Source organism: Daktulosphaira vitifoliae, unplaced genomic scaffold (genome assembly GCF_025091365.1).
Source record: "Daktulosphaira vitifoliae isolate Bord-2020 unplaced genomic scaffold, ASM2509136v1 Scaffold_4, whole genome shotgun sequence".
Lineage (NCBI taxonomy): Eukaryota > Metazoa > Arthropoda > Insecta > Hemiptera > Phylloxeridae > Daktulosphaira > Daktulosphaira vitifoliae.
The window spans coordinates 16,051,283-16,068,033 of NW_026099575.1; the positions used below are offsets into that span (position 1 = coordinate 16,051,283).

Here is a 16,751-nt window from a genome sequence, read left to right on the forward strand (position 1 = left end):
TACCAAAGTACTAGAACAATTGAAGAACTTACTATTTATATCAACCTATAGAAATGAATTTCAATTTTACCATAGAAAATTATACTAAACAATTTTATCCGTTCGAGAATAAATGTAAAATAATATAGAAAACCATACAAATATGTTTACTATTTCTATGAAAACTCAAACAGACAAACATTTTTTTATTACAATAACTTCAAAAATAAGTGCAAATAAACTGCTTTAGGTATTTTTTCCTATTTCTTGGAATAGTTTGGAAACCGTAAAGTATTGAAATTTCTCGGTTTATATTATTATTACATTTTTCACAAAATGTACGATATTTTTGCACCTCTTTGGAAATTCAATTTAGTGGAGCATGGAAAAAATAAATAAAATCATCTTATCGCATTACGAGCTCCGGATGCCGACAACACGTGCTTGTTTAATACGTGTATGTATATATTTTCTGCATCGGAAAAAAAGTTGATAAAGTGTTCAGCTGCAGTTGTTCGCAAAACTTTTTTCATGTTCACAAAATCAAATAAAGATCGAAATTTTATTAGTTACAGCAAAGTATAGTCACTATGGGAAAATTGAACCGTGTCCATTTAAAAATTGCTTCTTTGAAACAAATGTTTTTCAAGCACTTAGGGAAACCTTTTTTGTCTAAATAAATACAAAAAAAGAGAAACCTCTTTAACGTTAAAACTCAGTTGGACTAAAAGTAAACTACCTATTGATGTCATAAATCGTTTTAAAGATAAAGTAAATATATAAATTTTAACTAAATGGGAATTTTTAGATTAATTTCCAATTGTTTAAATTCAGTTAAGTTATATTAAGGCTTGAAACATTGCAATAAAGGTGCATAATAAAATAGTATATAAAAAAAAATTTTATAAGCAAGTATTTATACTTATTATTTCTTAAAATGTTTTTATTAAATCAATACGTCTATAAACTTTTTGAAAATATTTCCATTAATCTTTAAACTCAATTTTCAAAATATTATGTGTATGTTAGTTTCAAAAGTACCTCCATAAAAATAAAAATTCAAGTAAAATAAAAGTGCATTTCTTAAGATATAGTCATTGATGTCTTACTTTAATTTAATAATTTTAAATTCAATTTGTCCAAAAAGTAAGGAAATATGAAAAACTACTTGTTAAATTTTTCTTTTATAAGAAACTGTATAAACTTTCTTTTATTGTCAAGCATATAAAAATTCAAAAGAAATCTTTTGTTCCTGTTGACAACTTGACATCACATGTCTCAGTTTGGACATTTATTTTTCTAAATTACATTAAAAAAATTCTAACTTCAAACAAACAAGTGACGCAGGATGGTTTTAAAACAATACATCACTCATTTGTGGTTTATTTATGGTGTACAGCACAACTATAGTAATCTGTAAATAGGTACTTATATCCACCCCTTTCATTCCAAGAAGTCTTTAATCGCGTTTGCTTACTAGTTGAACTAATTAAACCAGTCTTTTGAAGCATTTCGCTTTATGTACTATAGACTGCGTATATCAGATAGAGTGGTGAAAATATAACGGGAAAGATTAAAAACAATTCGTATGCAAGAAAAACAGACGCGCACCAAATTACCACGACAGTGTTCTTCTATTACCGCTGTTGTTTTTGTTATTTTTACTTACACACGTTCTTTGTTATTTGCCATTCCCTTTATATAATTGACATAATCCGGCTTATTTGTTTGAGCATTTCTGCCTACTTTGTTGAGAATTAAAGGGTATGTCTTTCTACCAGAGTCTAAACTTGTAAAACACTGGATCAATTACTGCTCTTTTAACCATTTTATCCACTCCCGTTTTTCTTGTAATTACTTTAACTTACCTGGAAAACATTCTATAAGATACACAATTATAAGCTATTGTGTATATTGTAACAGTTGAAATTTAATGTTTGAATTTTCTTTTCAGGTTAAAGTCATTCTTAGAGTGGCTAAAGGGCAGGCTGATGAATCTGTTGAAGATCAAGACAAACAAAGTAACTTTATGTCAGTGGACCAGAAACATAGACAACTTACATTGATCGATCCAAATGCTCCGACTCCGTCTAACGACGGTAGCCGCCGTGTAGGTGTAATAGCTCCAAAGATGTTCGCTTTTGATGCTTTGTTCACACCAGAAGACACTCAGGTGAATTATAATCTTATTAACTAAATATGATTTAAGACTTTTAAAATTAATATACGAATTGCGACTAAACTTTATAAGTATACAATTTGTATAATATTTATAAACAGTAAATGTTGAATGCATGACAGAAAAATCTATACTCTATTATATCTGAAATAAGTAACTATTTATCTTTGCATATAGTTTACTCTTTTAAAAAATTGTTCGTATTTTCACATACATGTACTGGAATTTTTTAAGACATACAATGCAAGGGAAATTTTTCCTAGACAGTGATGAAAATGTTATATTTTAGTACGAATTTTCAATACTTCATGTCAAAATTACACTACTTCTATGTAAAAAATATCATATTGACGCATGGGAAATTTTGGTTCATGTCTTTTATATCTTTCTTTTTTCATGTTTACTATCATCCAACATTTTGTAACATGACTTAATAAATAATAAAGTTTTACAAACAATAGCCAGCTCAAAAAATATTAAAGGATTGACGAAAATAATAAAAAGATATCCGAATACGTCAAAATATATATTATGTTTAGTAGGCTTGTATAAAAAAAAAGGATTGTATCATATATTATCTATACCCGGTTTGCGCAATGCAGAGAAAGTTTGAAGTCGTTGATGGCGAAGTGCAGGTATAAAGCATTTAACTGCATTCAGAAAATGTTTTTTGGTTCTTTGAGAGGAGAAGGTGAATAAATGCTATTTAGTGGACTGGAGACAGTATAATTCGCCGAACGGACATAAATCTCTTTCGTGAGTAAATGGTTGTACAACCCTACGACTATATCTCTACTATTATCACTACAGAGCCATAATTGTATCTCGAAGAGCTTAAACGTATGGGTTTCCCGGTGATAAAGATGGTGGTTTACTGCCTAATAAAAATCCGGTTAACGGATATCCGTTTTTTTTGGAAACGTTTATCAGAGGCATTTGCGATAATTATTTCATTACAAAATGCTGTTGACAAAAAGGTAGGCTTCTCGATCATTTAACAATTATATACTACTGTATGTCATGCGAGAAATAATTTTTTTTTTTCAAATTTCTTTCAATGAACCAAAAGTCAAATTCCTTGAAATATTTTAAAGTTTAAAAATATTATTTTAATAATTGAGTCCAATAAATATTTATAATTATAATAAAATAACATATTTTGTCAGTTTTTCCAAACAAATTCTAAACAATGAAAATTTCTTTTTAAACTTAAAATAACATTTTTTTTTTGGTTCTTGGCAATTTAAAAAAAGAACAGTGAATAATTATCATGCTGGTGTTATCCTAATATTGGCATTAAATTTAAGGAATTAGTATATGTCATGACATCCAAAACACGTCTCACTAATATATAAAACATTTTTGCTAGTACGATTTGTACGCAGTTCATGCACGTAGTTTCATATTAATCTTGTCCGGCTTACTTTTCTCTAATTCACTGATTCCTTTAGATTTACTTATATAAATATTATATAAACTACGTGCATGATAAAAATATCGTGTCAAAATATATCATCAACAATAAGTATTGTGTTTTAATAAAAACTGCACCTAATACAATAAATAAAACTCAATCATAATTAAAAACAATAGATCTAAAAATATAACCACTACTTTTTGTCAATTTATTGATCATAAATATCTACTATTATATTATACTGTATGAATTTATAACGTTTAAGCGGTATACAGTTTATACGTTCTATATAGACAACAGGAATAATTTAATTTTCAAACTGAATATTCCATTTACAAGTTTAAATAAACTCGGAGTTACTATGATGCGTTAAAATTTAACCGAGTATGTGTCAGCTAAAATTTAATTTACTAACATGGTCAATGGAAATCATGACATATTTATAATTTTCATTTTTTCGACTTCATAAATGTTAAATCGTATTTTAAAACTTTTATAATATAATTAAATATTTGATTTGACAGGTGGACGTATGTAGTGCAGCTTTAATGGACGTTATACATGCTGTTATCCATGGAACTGATGGCTCAGTGTTTTGTTATGGTCAACAAAATTTAGGTAATTGTAATAAAATAACTTTATTTAATATTGGTAACTTCTCTGATTGGCTGTTAATGAAATAGGCGAAATACTAACATTTTGGTATGATTAATACATCTAGTATTTCAATTTAAATTAAACTGAATAAAAAATACAATGCTAAATATCAAAAATTTGGTAAACAGTGTGCATACACTCAGCTCGTGTGGCTTGTAAAACAATTCGAATGGTTAAGTTATGAATAATTTCTACTAAAATTAGAAAAGTTTTATTATAAATACTACTAAACGTATTATAATAAGTATTCAAAATCATAAAATGACACTGAAATTCTAATTAAAATCTGTAAATCCAGAAAATTGTATTATTCCTAATATTGTTAATATGTTTATTATATGCAAAGACTTTGGTCACATTTCAAATTCAACAGGCGACAACTGCAACGCAGCATCAAGACTTCTTATACGTATTATTTTCTACTCCCACGGTATTCTCAAAATCTACCTTCATCTGCACCCTGAGTTTCCTGTCAAACTTCGCTGATTGTAATACATTCTCATCCTCGAGTAAACTTCATTATATGTCCCTGTTGTCTTTTTCCGTACAGCTATCCATCTGCAGCATTTTATGCATTCAAAAGCTGTCGGTAAACTTTAAACAAGGACCCCGCATCTCTATTCATCAACCCCATACAAGCCTTGAACCTCGGCCGGTACACAATCGTCTTTTACACACGTACTGCCACGAATACATAATCACAATTCGCTATGAAACAGGCGACAGTCGTTGTCGTCCTTTAGACACCTAGTATATCACAATGTTCTTTTAAATAGGAATTAAATTAGCTAGATGTTTTGGAATAGGCATTAAAAATTTACCAATTTTAGCTTTGGAACACTGTATTACTATCATTTGATTAGATGTTTATGTATAATCACATCATTAATTGATTCACGCATAAGTATTTTAATTTCAAAATAATTACTTCAGAATTTTTATATCTGCGTTATCATAAAAAAAATTTAATTGAATGAATAAGTAATTATAATAACAAAGTTAAATAACGAAATTTTTCTCTCTAACTCTACATAATTAAACTAAGAATCACATTAATATATTTGGTTACCAAAATCTCAAAGCGATGTGTTTGCATAGGGTAAATTCCTTTAGGTTATTTATTTAGTTTGTGGTTTCTTCATAATTTCACAGAGTTAACCAAAAATACATGCATCGTAGAAGTATAGAACAAAGTTTCGTAGTAAATATTTAGATTACTGTGAATGATATCATGACATCTGTCGTTTTTGTTCTTATGTGTTGAAACTTTAAGCCTTAAGAGACATTTAATTTAACAACTTCACTTTTGGTTACCTCCCTCAGTGTCGACTTAGCAAAGCATATATTATGAGAAAAATTACTATAAAAAGTGTCTAAAATTTACTGGTTATGACACGGCAATCAAAGTAAAAAATTATTAAATAATAGTTTCATTAATAAATCTTAAATAATTTTAATAAAAATAAATAGATAATTTTTAAGTTGTTACAAATTAAAAAATGTTTCATTTAAAATTTTATAAATTATATAAGTATTCTATAAATTATAATTATATATCTATTTATTTTATTTTAGGTAAATCCTACACAATGATAGGATCTCCCGATGATCCACAGACGTACGGAGTCATACCTTGTGCTATATCGTGGCTTTTCAAGGGTATACAAGAACAAAAAACTAGAACAGGCACACGGTTTTCAGTGAGGGTGTCGGCGGTGGAAGTGTCAGGACCCGCAACTCCAATCAAGGATCTACTTGCCGGTCAATCCAATGGTAATTTTGAAATGATTATTTTTGTGATACGATCGCTTAATAGCATACGATAGTGGTCAATTAAAGTCAGAATAAAACTCTTTATCGTTCCTTATACTTTTAAATAAACTTTTCAACGATATAGCACGAGTAAATCCAATCTCAACAGCAAAAAAATCCCCTAGAATTTTAATATCAGGATTATCGGTTAACGTTAGAGGGGTATGTTTTTTTTTCAACTTTTATCGTCCTTTTATTCGTACATGAGGGTGCGGGGCGTGAGAAAACAGCTAAGGTTATTTAAAAATTTTCAAGTTGGGCAAAAAACCATATACATTATGTTAAAAACCATCATCGTGGCTTGGAAGAAAAAAGAGCGAATAAAAATAGTAATCCTAACGGTAAAGAGCAAAAAAAAAAGTAACCCCCCGGGAAAGAATCACGGATTTACGCCCTTTCTTAAGCGTATTTTCTCCCCGAAGATAAGCTATGCGCTGTAGTCATTTCTATGCTGACATTTGAATATTATACTCATCGATACGGAGACGCTTTATAGTTTAAAACGGCGATACACACATATATTTACACCCGCCGCAATGGGATTTCGTTAAAGAAAACATCTGAACCCTGTACCATGAAGTCAGAACACTTTGGAATACAATAAATTTCCCCACGCGAGTAAGTTTGTCGTTCGTACATTATACTCTTTTTACGTCGCATTAAATACACTCTGCAAAAACATGTCCATAAGTGAATATACCAATTTTATCAGATTATGTTCTACGCGTCAATTTATCATTATCTTTCGGTAACTCGTGGTTCGTTTCTGTAATGTATGTCTGGACCGATAATTATAAACTTTCATATAAGATAAATGTAGCCGCATTAAATTGTTTAATTTTTTACATATTAGTTTCAAAATGATATTATTAAAAAAAACTTCAATTAAACAAGATCTTATAACTTAATTAATATAAAAATATAGAGCCACGAGAAACTATGTAACTACAGTATAATATGTTAGTTTAACGTTTCATTAAATCAGATAAACTGTTTAAAGTATTCAAAACAACAATATAGGATTATTTAGTAGTGTGCAAAATATAATAATACAATATAATATATTCTATATTAGAACTTATATTATATGTTCAAATATAACAATTGATTTGGAAAGTAATTTTTATTGACATAAACCCTAAGTAACATCACCTATACAAGCTTTAAAGCCAAAGTACATTGTTTAATCGTTAACTGATGAAAATTTGTTTATAATGCTTATTTGCGTTATACGTAAAGGGCAGCGTTAAGCCCTCTTTTAATTGTTAACTTACATGCAATTTTTGTGTAAATATGAGTTAAATCAAGTCAAATTCATAGTTATTCTGTGGATATATTTAATTGAGATACTTATTTATAACTAATCATAAATTTTCTATTTAAATTAAGAATAATTATTATTTTTAAAATACATTCAAAAATATCCTCAACATTTTAGAAGAAAAATATTGTTTTTCGTATACTAATACAACTTCAATCAAACACATTCATAACTTCAATCAAATTTTAATTTATCACTTAGATGGAAATATTATTGGCATGTCTATTAAAAATATTCTGAAAATTCCAAATGGTTATAATAAAATTTTATATTGTTAAATTTAATTTTAATTTAACGAAATTACATTGTCACACAAATTATGTATAAGGCTAAGCAATTTTTATCTTATTTTTTCAATATTTTTCATTGGTGTACTAGTGGTCAAAACATACTTCTCTTTTACTTATTTACTCCATAATTAATTTATAGGAGCTTTGTTCAATGATTCATGTAACCCTCAAAATACGAAAATTTAACATCAAAGTTTGTAAGACAAATATCACCTTTGCTATGCCTAGCGTACTTCTGTAATCTGAACCCCTCTACTCGTACTCCTTGATATATTCCGTTTGTTAATAAATGCTGTATATACTTCTCTTTCAACCAAGTTTATTTTGTATGTTCCAAAAACCTATTGCTGCATCATGGTTAGTAGTCCATCGTTTTCGATTAGCACCAGTACAGTTTTCCATGTCGTCGTTGTCATGTTCTCTTTAATGTACATGGCAACGACAGTAGCTGTGTCTGGCCTGGGGATTATAATAAGCCTTAGAATATAAATAATCCCCTGACTCTACAGTCTACAACAAAGTACGTATGGAGACGGGGCGCCAAGCAAATGAGACATTTTTATTAAAAAGTTGCTCACGAAACATTTGTCATCTGACATTTCCAATGTATTAATCTTAATTTCAACAGTTGTGGCGTATGTGAAATTCATATAAATATGCCAACGCCACCTGGGATCAAAATTATTATTATTTCGTCAACACAATGAAATTCACACTTTCACTCCGCAAAAATGATAACATTTTGTATTTTTAACAGAAAATCTTAAAATTTTAATAAGCCTATAAATCAACGTACCATAAAATTAGTATACACCTCTTATAAACCTTGTGAGCTACGCAGGCGGCTGAATGAAAACTAAAAATGAAAAAGCTATCAAAATGTCTAACTTTTTAAGTAATATTTTTCTAAAATTTTTTTTATTTCGAGTATACAATTAGATATAATTTTAAATAACAAGTTTCTTCAGTAGTTCACAAAAACAATACATTAAATTCTAGAGCTAAGTAAAGCTAGTTTGAATTTTTGTTTAATTATATCTTAGATATCAATCACGTTATCTAAACAAAGCAATTTAATATGAAATTCCTCATGTTTCTGAGTCTTAAACGACTCCATTATTTTCAACAGAATATAATATTTTATTTTTTCCGTATGACTTTTAAAATATAACATTATAATTAAGTAAAAATTATTGTTAGACAATTAGTAAATTTTTATACCTCAAATGTATAATCATAAAGTCAATAAATAATTTATGGTAGGTTTAATGTGTAATGTTTATTTTCAATGAACCCAATTGAATCTTATATCTTTACTGTTAAACTAAGTTTAATTTCGTAACTATATAGTAAAACTCAACAAAAAATTTAATTTACAGACGGCGAAGATAATTTGCCAGGCCCTGGGGCATATTTGAGAGGAGAAGATCCAGTACTAGGTACGCCTGTTCAGTATCATAGTGAACTACGAGCTCAGACCATAGAAAAGGCAGCATACTATTTAGATGTTGCTTTAAAAATGCGAAATTCTTCTCCTGAATCACACATGTTATATACTCTACATGTTTACCAATACACTGTACCCACTGGATCATCAGCTGGTAAATTAATTTGTAGTTCTTAACTCAAATTATTAAGTAGAGAGTAATTATTTTACCTATTGGATTATTATTTATTTTAAAATTATGTTAATGTTGTCATTTATTATATTATAATAAAAATTTGAAATTCGAATTTATGATTTGAATGTATTAATAAAATGTATACTAGTAATATTAAATAAAAAGTTTACAATTCATACAGTTATTAATTTCTGTACCTTTTATTAAAATTTCTTAAATATTATTTAATAATTAAAACGTAAACTGCTTTAATTCAATTGTTTAGTCTAGTATATGTAACTATATTTAGCATAATAATTTATGTTAATGATTGATAATAAATAAAAAATATATAATTTTTAATGTAATTTTACAAAAATATTATAGTTGCTGGAGGTAGAAGCCGTTTACATTTATTAGATCTCGGAAGTTGTGAAAGAAGCAAATCCTCTGGAGGACTTACGTTGTCAGGTCTGGGAAATGTTCTTTTGGCAATATTCAACGGTCAAAAACATCTACCACATAGGTTTGTAGTACTATATTTTTCGTTAGGTTTTTTCCTTCGTTCGTTTTTATTTAAAATCATAATTCTATAGCTATAGCCACAGGGGGCGTAAGAATATAATAAGAAAAACATTTCCCCGTGAAATACAACCCGAAATCCTAATATAAGTGAGATATTGCTTGAAGGGTAGACGACAGTTCGATAATAAAAGTAGCTCTAACGTATGTCATGCGGTAGCTTTCTTAGGCCAATAGGGTGACAAAAGTTTTGGTAAGATATAAGGCTATTAGAACAAAACCTCTGAGATGATTCCCCTTTAGTGTTTATTTCATATTATATTATTTATATTTAAGCTTTCTAAATCACAAAACAAGATCTTACCTTAAACTTTTAATATTTCTTAGGAAAAAATAAACGTTTTATTAAGCCTGAGGGCTATTTTACCAGCCGTTATTTATACTTTAAATGTATTTATTTATAGAGAACAAAAATTAACACAGCTTTTAAAGGAATGTTTAAACTCGTTGACTTGCCACGCAGCAATGATAGCTCATGTGTCTTCGTTTGCCCAACAATACACAGAAACCCTTTCAGCAGTACAATTAGCTTCTCGTATCCATCGCATGCGCAGAAGAAGATTTAAGGTACATATAAATTTTATAATTATTATAAAATTTAATTAATCTAATTTTCTCATAATATTTTTTATAGTTTGTTGGTGTTTCCAGTGGATGCGGAACATCTACTGGTGACACAGACAATAAAGTTCAAAATGGCATGGGTCCTAATGAAATAGAACCTTCAAGCAGTGAACAGTCTGCTGACACCGTGATTTATGTTGGCCCAAGTGAAGAAACTGACGGAGAACATCCACCAGTTCATATTCCTAGTTTATCGGCTATCGATAACCGTTGTCATCCCCTAAATAAACTACTCCGGGAACCTGGTCAGAGTAGATCGACACCATCTTCACCACAAAGAATAATAACCTCAAAAACAGCTCCTGCTACTAAAGCGGCTGCAAAACCAAATGGAGTTAGCAGCGCGCGATCTTCACCTGTTCGCAATCCTAAATCATCAAGCAATAGTAAACGAGAACGACCAGAAGAAAGATGGATTGATGGTCCAAAAATTTCCAAATCTCGAGTTCATGACACAAGAGCTATGTTAATGTCTAAAAAGAAAGATGAAACTTGGATTGATGGCCCAATGCATGGTGGAAGTGTAACACAGCATTCAAGTGTTTACGGATTTATGGATTATCATAAAAAAAATATGATAAAAAAATGGGTCGAAAATCAAGTTTATCAAGTAACAGATAAACACAACAAACATCGTGAAATGAAGGAATATACTGCGCTCAAAACTGACGATTTAGGACCTAGAGGTAGAGCTAGTGGTCAAGAAGAAAATGGCGAAGATGATTCAAAAATTGATCGCTTGCCTGTTGCCACAAGGTCTATGGCATTAGAAAATCATCAGATCAGCAGAGGTAAAATTATTTTTTTATTTTATTGTACATTGAGGTTAATAATTTATTGATATGTATCTAGTAGTACCTATAGAGCGACTTAGAGGTTCTAACATCGAAGAATACAACGAAGAAGATGATGAAATAGAATTAGAAATTGTAGAGGTCGAGGAACTTGAAGAACCCGTTCCTACTCAAGATAGTTGCTTACAGGTATTTTATTTTAAATTATTTTTGATATCACACAATTTGTATAAAATAATTCATATTATTGTACCAAAACTAAAATGATATAATGTATATTTATAATGAATTTTATAAAATTAAAAAATAGGTTACTGAAGAAGATATTGCATTTTGCATGGGAGAACTAGAAAACCCATTGCCTGAAGTTGATCAAGAAGAACATCCTCTTAGAATACTCAGCCAAGAAAATATGACTGTAGTATCTACTTTTACAGGTATCTCTAATATAATTTTTAATTAGTTTTGAATAAATAAATAATTATTAACAATTACAACACTTTATAATTAGACTCTTTGTCTGTGGCTAATGATATCGACAGAGTGTTTTCAAGACCTAATACCAATTCATTTAGACAGTTCAATCATAGACTTCAATCAGTACCACAAAATGAACAAAAATCATCAAGAGGTAAATTCATTTTATACGTTTTTATTAATTATAAAATAATATATTTTTATTGAAATAAATTTTTTATGACAGTTATAATCATTTAATTTTTTTTTTTCATAAACGATTTTAAATATATAAACTCCATAAAAATTTACAAATTAAAAACTGATTATATACAATACTTTCTATATGTTTTCATATTAATAAAGTAAATAACATAGTAAAAAGTTGTTTACTTTTTAAATTTTTAATTCCAAGACATATAATAAAAATCTTCGTAAATCAGTCTTAGGTAACCAAAATGATAATGTTTTACAGATCAATATCGATATGAACAGCTATCACGATTACATGAACTATATAATGGTAAAGTTGGAGTTCCTAAACACGTTCCTAATAATTCTAACCATTCTACTTTACCATCGCGCCTACAATCAGCTTCATTATCTGATGTTTTCAAGAATGGAATTGGTAGTACAGATGGTCATTCTACAAACTTTGATCAAATTCAAATATCAAACGACTTTGATAATAACAGTATCGCTAGTGAGCCGGCGTATTTATTGGTAAGAAGTTAAAAAAATATTTTTTTTGTAATCTGAATAATTTAAATATAAATTTTAGAACGATAACAATCAATTTTGTCATAACTGTCGAACAAATTTAACTAGTACTGATGACTTAACAAGTAATCTATGGATGCATTATGGAGAACTTCATACTTTAAGCCGCTTTCACTCTTTTAAACATGTGTAAGTAAAATATTACTTAAAAAAATCATAAGTATAAAATCTATAGACGTGTCGGAACCTGGCCTTCCTTTTTAGAGCTCTGTAATTTTATTCAATTCTTGTTTTGTAATTCTTATAAACCAAGATTAAAAAAAAATAATTATTTCATATGAAAGTATTTTCTATATCATAGTTTAAAGTCCTAGTCGAGTGCTTTGTTATTATTATCATGTCTCAATCGTTTTATCGTTAAAAAGTTTTAAGCATTGAGTAGATAAAAATGTTACAGTTATTTTATCTTCCAGAAATTAGAAAAATTATTTGTATATATAAGTAGCCGGTTAGATAATACCATGTAAAAATTACATGTATTACACTTACGTATATTTATTTTTTCGCTGTCACTCGGCACAAGTAGTTTTTTATAAGTAGCGTTTTGTTATGTTTAACAAAATTATGAACGAAGAAAAAGAAAAATTATTATAAGACATATTTTATGCCTTTATATGTTTAAGAAATAATAAAAATGTTTTTTTAAATTAATAAATTTTAATTGGATCCATTTAAATTAATAATTTTTCTAATTTTTGGGATAACGAATTTTAATTATGGGAAGTTTCAACCTACGCTTATATATATTTTTAAAATTAATTGCGGAAAAAATAAAGAAATTAAATATTTTAACCATTTTATTTTATTAATGCTGAATATTTGGCTACCTGAATTTGACCTAGTACTCGACACTAGTACTCAGTTAATACATGTAATTACTACTCGGAACATCTCTAATAATATTAAATTTTTGGTCTTTATAGAAAAATTGATTTATATTTCAAAATCTTACTAATTGCTGATGAAAAATTATCAATATTATTTGATTAAATGTTACTATGAATCATTTTTTAGAAGCAGAAATATATCTAACTTAAGGCATCCAGATGGTGCATCAAATCCAAATCTACAGCTAGAATCGTATAGAGAGCCAGGAAATGGAGCAGAAGATTGTAAAGAAAAAGGACAAGGTAGTGACGAAGGAGATATTGATGAAGTACCTTATCCACCTCCTTTACAATCAGAATTATTATCACTCAGTAGAGACACGTATGATTTAATATTTTACATTCCATTTAATTAAAATCTTGAAGTCATTAAACAAATAATTTTACTATTTAGATTGGACAGTAAAAATCGTGTACAATCAGTTTTGAACAGCTTCACATATTCAGGAAGACTAAATCAAAATTTCATAACTAATGGTTATAATAATGGAATAACTAATGGTCTTACCAATGGAATAACTAATAGCCTTACCAATGGAATAACTAATGGTCTTACCAATGGAGTAACTAATGGTCTTACCAATGGAATAACTAATGGAAAGTCTCACGATCCAGGAGGGAACGGTAATAATAAATATCTAGAAAGAACTAAACTTATTTTTAATTTCAAATACAAAACATAGGAAAACAAAGGAACAGCGAACAAAATAGCTGGAATGGTGGTAGGACGCGATTTGAAGACATCAAACAGCTCAAAGAATTCAACGTGACCAGTAACAAACTTTTTAATCAACGGTGGTTTCAAGACAAAAAGTAAGAGAATTATCACTAAAGCACGAATTTTTAATGCATAATGTATAGAAAATTTATATAATTGTTCTACTTAAACGTTAAAACAAAAATTTATAGTTTTAATTTGTCATTTTTAACCTAAAACTTATAAAAAAATAACAACTTTTTGTTTTGACAAATGTTAACAAAATAATCTTCGAAACATTTAATATTAGTTCTTTTTTCTTTAAAATATTATTAATTGATACTATTTTAAACTTATTTTAATATTTTGTATAAATTTTCAATGATTTGGTGAAATATTTTGAGTATTTTTAAGATGTATTATATCTCTTATTTACCACGAGTTCTTTTTTTTCTTATTTTTAGATAACAATATTACACCTATTACTTTCTATAAGACTAAAAATAAATTTTACTTTTATAGATCAAGTGTATACTTTGAAATTCTTAATTATTTCATCAAAAATTATGTATAATTTACAGAAACCCCAGATCGAAAAATTTAAATGAAACGGGCAAGAGCAATAATATTTCCGCCACCCAAAATGGCAGCAGATGTGATAGTTAGGATGGAGGGTTGTTACCTTTTTTTTGTGTGTCCATGTGTGTAAAGATGTTTTTAAATATATATATATATATATATGTTGTTGTAATTTATAGTTGTTTTGTATAACATTATATAAGTTATTTAAGTTACTTACTTATGGAAAAATTTGCTAAGATAAAGTTTGTTCTCTAGACTTTACAGAACGTTATTTCTTGTTTAATTGTGTACATATTTTAAAGATAAAAGAAACAACTACTTATTTACATTATATACATTAGAATATTCAAAAGATAAGCATGTTATGAGTGATTAAAACAATGACTGTCTAAATTTAAAGCACGCGAAGTGCAAATTCTAACAACAAAAAAACATATACTCGCCACACGCACTTATGTTGTTTTTTATTATAAAAAGTCGTATATATTACATAAAACTATATGATGTTAGACTACTTAAATTCCTATTTTTATTTTATGGTACTTTTTTACCATATAAGAACATGTACATACATTTCTATTTGTTATTATTTTTTAATTGTAATAATTAATTTATATTTAAATAAAATAAATGGTAATTATCATATTACTTTTAATATTTATTTTTTTATTTCAAAAATCCTATTTTTTTAGTTAAAACTATTCTATATAGTAGAGCGTCAGTAATTCAACCGTTTTTCTGAAATCCGTTCCGATTTTTAGTTTAACTTATAATAATTGATCTTATCTCAAACAGCGTTAGATGTAATTTCAAAGTCAGTTTTCCTTCACCATAATCTATTCCAACAGAAAACTCGGTGTCATTGTCGACAAATGACTCATAACAGGTTGCAGACGTTTTGCTTTGTAACGCAAGTAACGCTACGCCGCAATTAAAAAAAATCCAATATTTACGTTGTATTATGGACGAGATAAGTTATGGACCTCTGTATTGGAGTGATAATGATGAATTAAAAGATTTGTAATAAATGACTTTTTTTATCAACAACATCGAACGTAATGTTTGTTAGCAAATCTGAGGCGGCCGCCTCCATCATGTTGTTATCATCAATATTCGGAGCAACTGTGCTATCGATAGTGACATAATCGGCTTATTTGTTTTCAACAGATTTGAAAAATGTGATGTTTGCGTCATCTCAATTGTATCGCCATTACATTGACCGGCAGCGAATTAATCGATCGCATCGTTTTAAATTTGTAGAAAGGCCCTCCGTGAGCTCACGAAGGTAGTGGGCCACTAAAAAGATTACTGAACTTACTCCACATGTTTGTGTCAGTAGTTCATACTCAGTCAGACGGGACTCGCGACAAAGTATGTGCTGATACGCACAATCAGCGGGACGTCCCGAAATTTGACGATACATCTTAGCACTGTCAGCGATGAAAACAAATGTTTAAGACGATTTTCAGGAAGAATAACTCGTAACTTGGACATGTCATCGTCTTGTTAATTCACCGCCTGATGTGATACAGAATATCGTCACAATTGAGTGGCGTACTTCATATCTCTTAGCGATATATCTTGCCAAACGGTAAGCGTAATGAAGTTGACAGTCTTCACTGAAATGTCGTTCTAATTTTGATTTCGCCGTTTCGAGTGATGATGTCGATTCAGTTGTGATTACTGCACAAGGTTCTTTGTCAATTTATTTTTCAAACGGTAGGTAGCCACGTAATTTTTATGGTAAGGTTTAATTCCGAAAAAACATTTTGAGTATTTTATATGATTTTGTTTGTAGATTTGAGACTTTAAAGATTATTAAGTGTTTGTAAGGCACTAGCTACATCAGAGTTATTTTATCGTACAGTACACTATAGTCTACTTGCTTATACGCTATTGACTCCGAGTCCGATACTGCAATACACTATTTGTTGTACGTTACTTCTTTTCCTATTAAAGACAATTAATGTTCAGGTTTCAACATTTGAAGGCGTATAACACAAAAAAAAATATTTTAAATTATTGTAAAGCTTTTATAATGAAAAGATGTTATTGCTTTACGAAAATTTATATTATTAAATAGTTTTGAAATG

At 28.7% G+C, this 16,751-nt stretch overlaps 1 protein-coding gene across 4 annotated transcripts in view; it reads left to right on the plus strand.

The window, feature by feature from the left end:
* The window catches only part of LOC126906329 (kinesin-like protein CG14535), a 110,428-nt gene extending 95,612 nt beyond the window's left edge, over positions 1 to 14,816 (plus strand). For 3 of the 4 annotated variants that reach the window (XM_050686881.1, XM_050686884.1, XM_050686883.1), the window contains 16 exons: positions 1,934 to 2,152; positions 4,100 to 4,193; positions 5,808 to 6,005; positions 9,035 to 9,256; positions 9,644 to 9,782; positions 10,243 to 10,405; positions 10,473 to 11,253; positions 11,315 to 11,445; positions 11,567 to 11,693; positions 11,768 to 11,887; positions 12,188 to 12,435; positions 12,494 to 12,621; positions 13,507 to 13,701; positions 13,774 to 14,003; positions 14,063 to 14,192; positions 14,658 to 14,816. In XM_050686881.1, the coding sequence (XP_050542838.1) occupies positions 1,934 to 2,152; positions 4,100 to 4,193; positions 5,808 to 6,005; positions 9,035 to 9,256; positions 9,644 to 9,782; positions 10,243 to 10,405; positions 10,473 to 11,253; positions 11,315 to 11,445; positions 11,567 to 11,693; positions 11,768 to 11,887; positions 12,188 to 12,435; positions 12,494 to 12,621; positions 13,507 to 13,701; positions 13,774 to 14,003; positions 14,063 to 14,192; positions 14,658 to 14,742 (3,210 nt within the window). In that variant the 3' untranslated portion in view covers positions 14,743 to 14,816. The remainder of the gene's footprint in view (positions 1 to 1,933; positions 2,153 to 4,099; positions 4,194 to 5,807; positions 6,006 to 9,034; positions 9,257 to 9,643; positions 9,783 to 10,242; positions 10,406 to 10,472; positions 11,254 to 11,314; positions 11,446 to 11,566; positions 11,694 to 11,767; positions 11,888 to 12,187; positions 12,436 to 12,493; positions 12,622 to 13,506; positions 13,702 to 13,773; positions 14,004 to 14,062; positions 14,193 to 14,657) is intronic. The other variant, XM_050686882.1, reaches the window with a different exon arrangement.
* Positions 14,817 to 16,751: the final 1,935 nt, after the last annotated feature.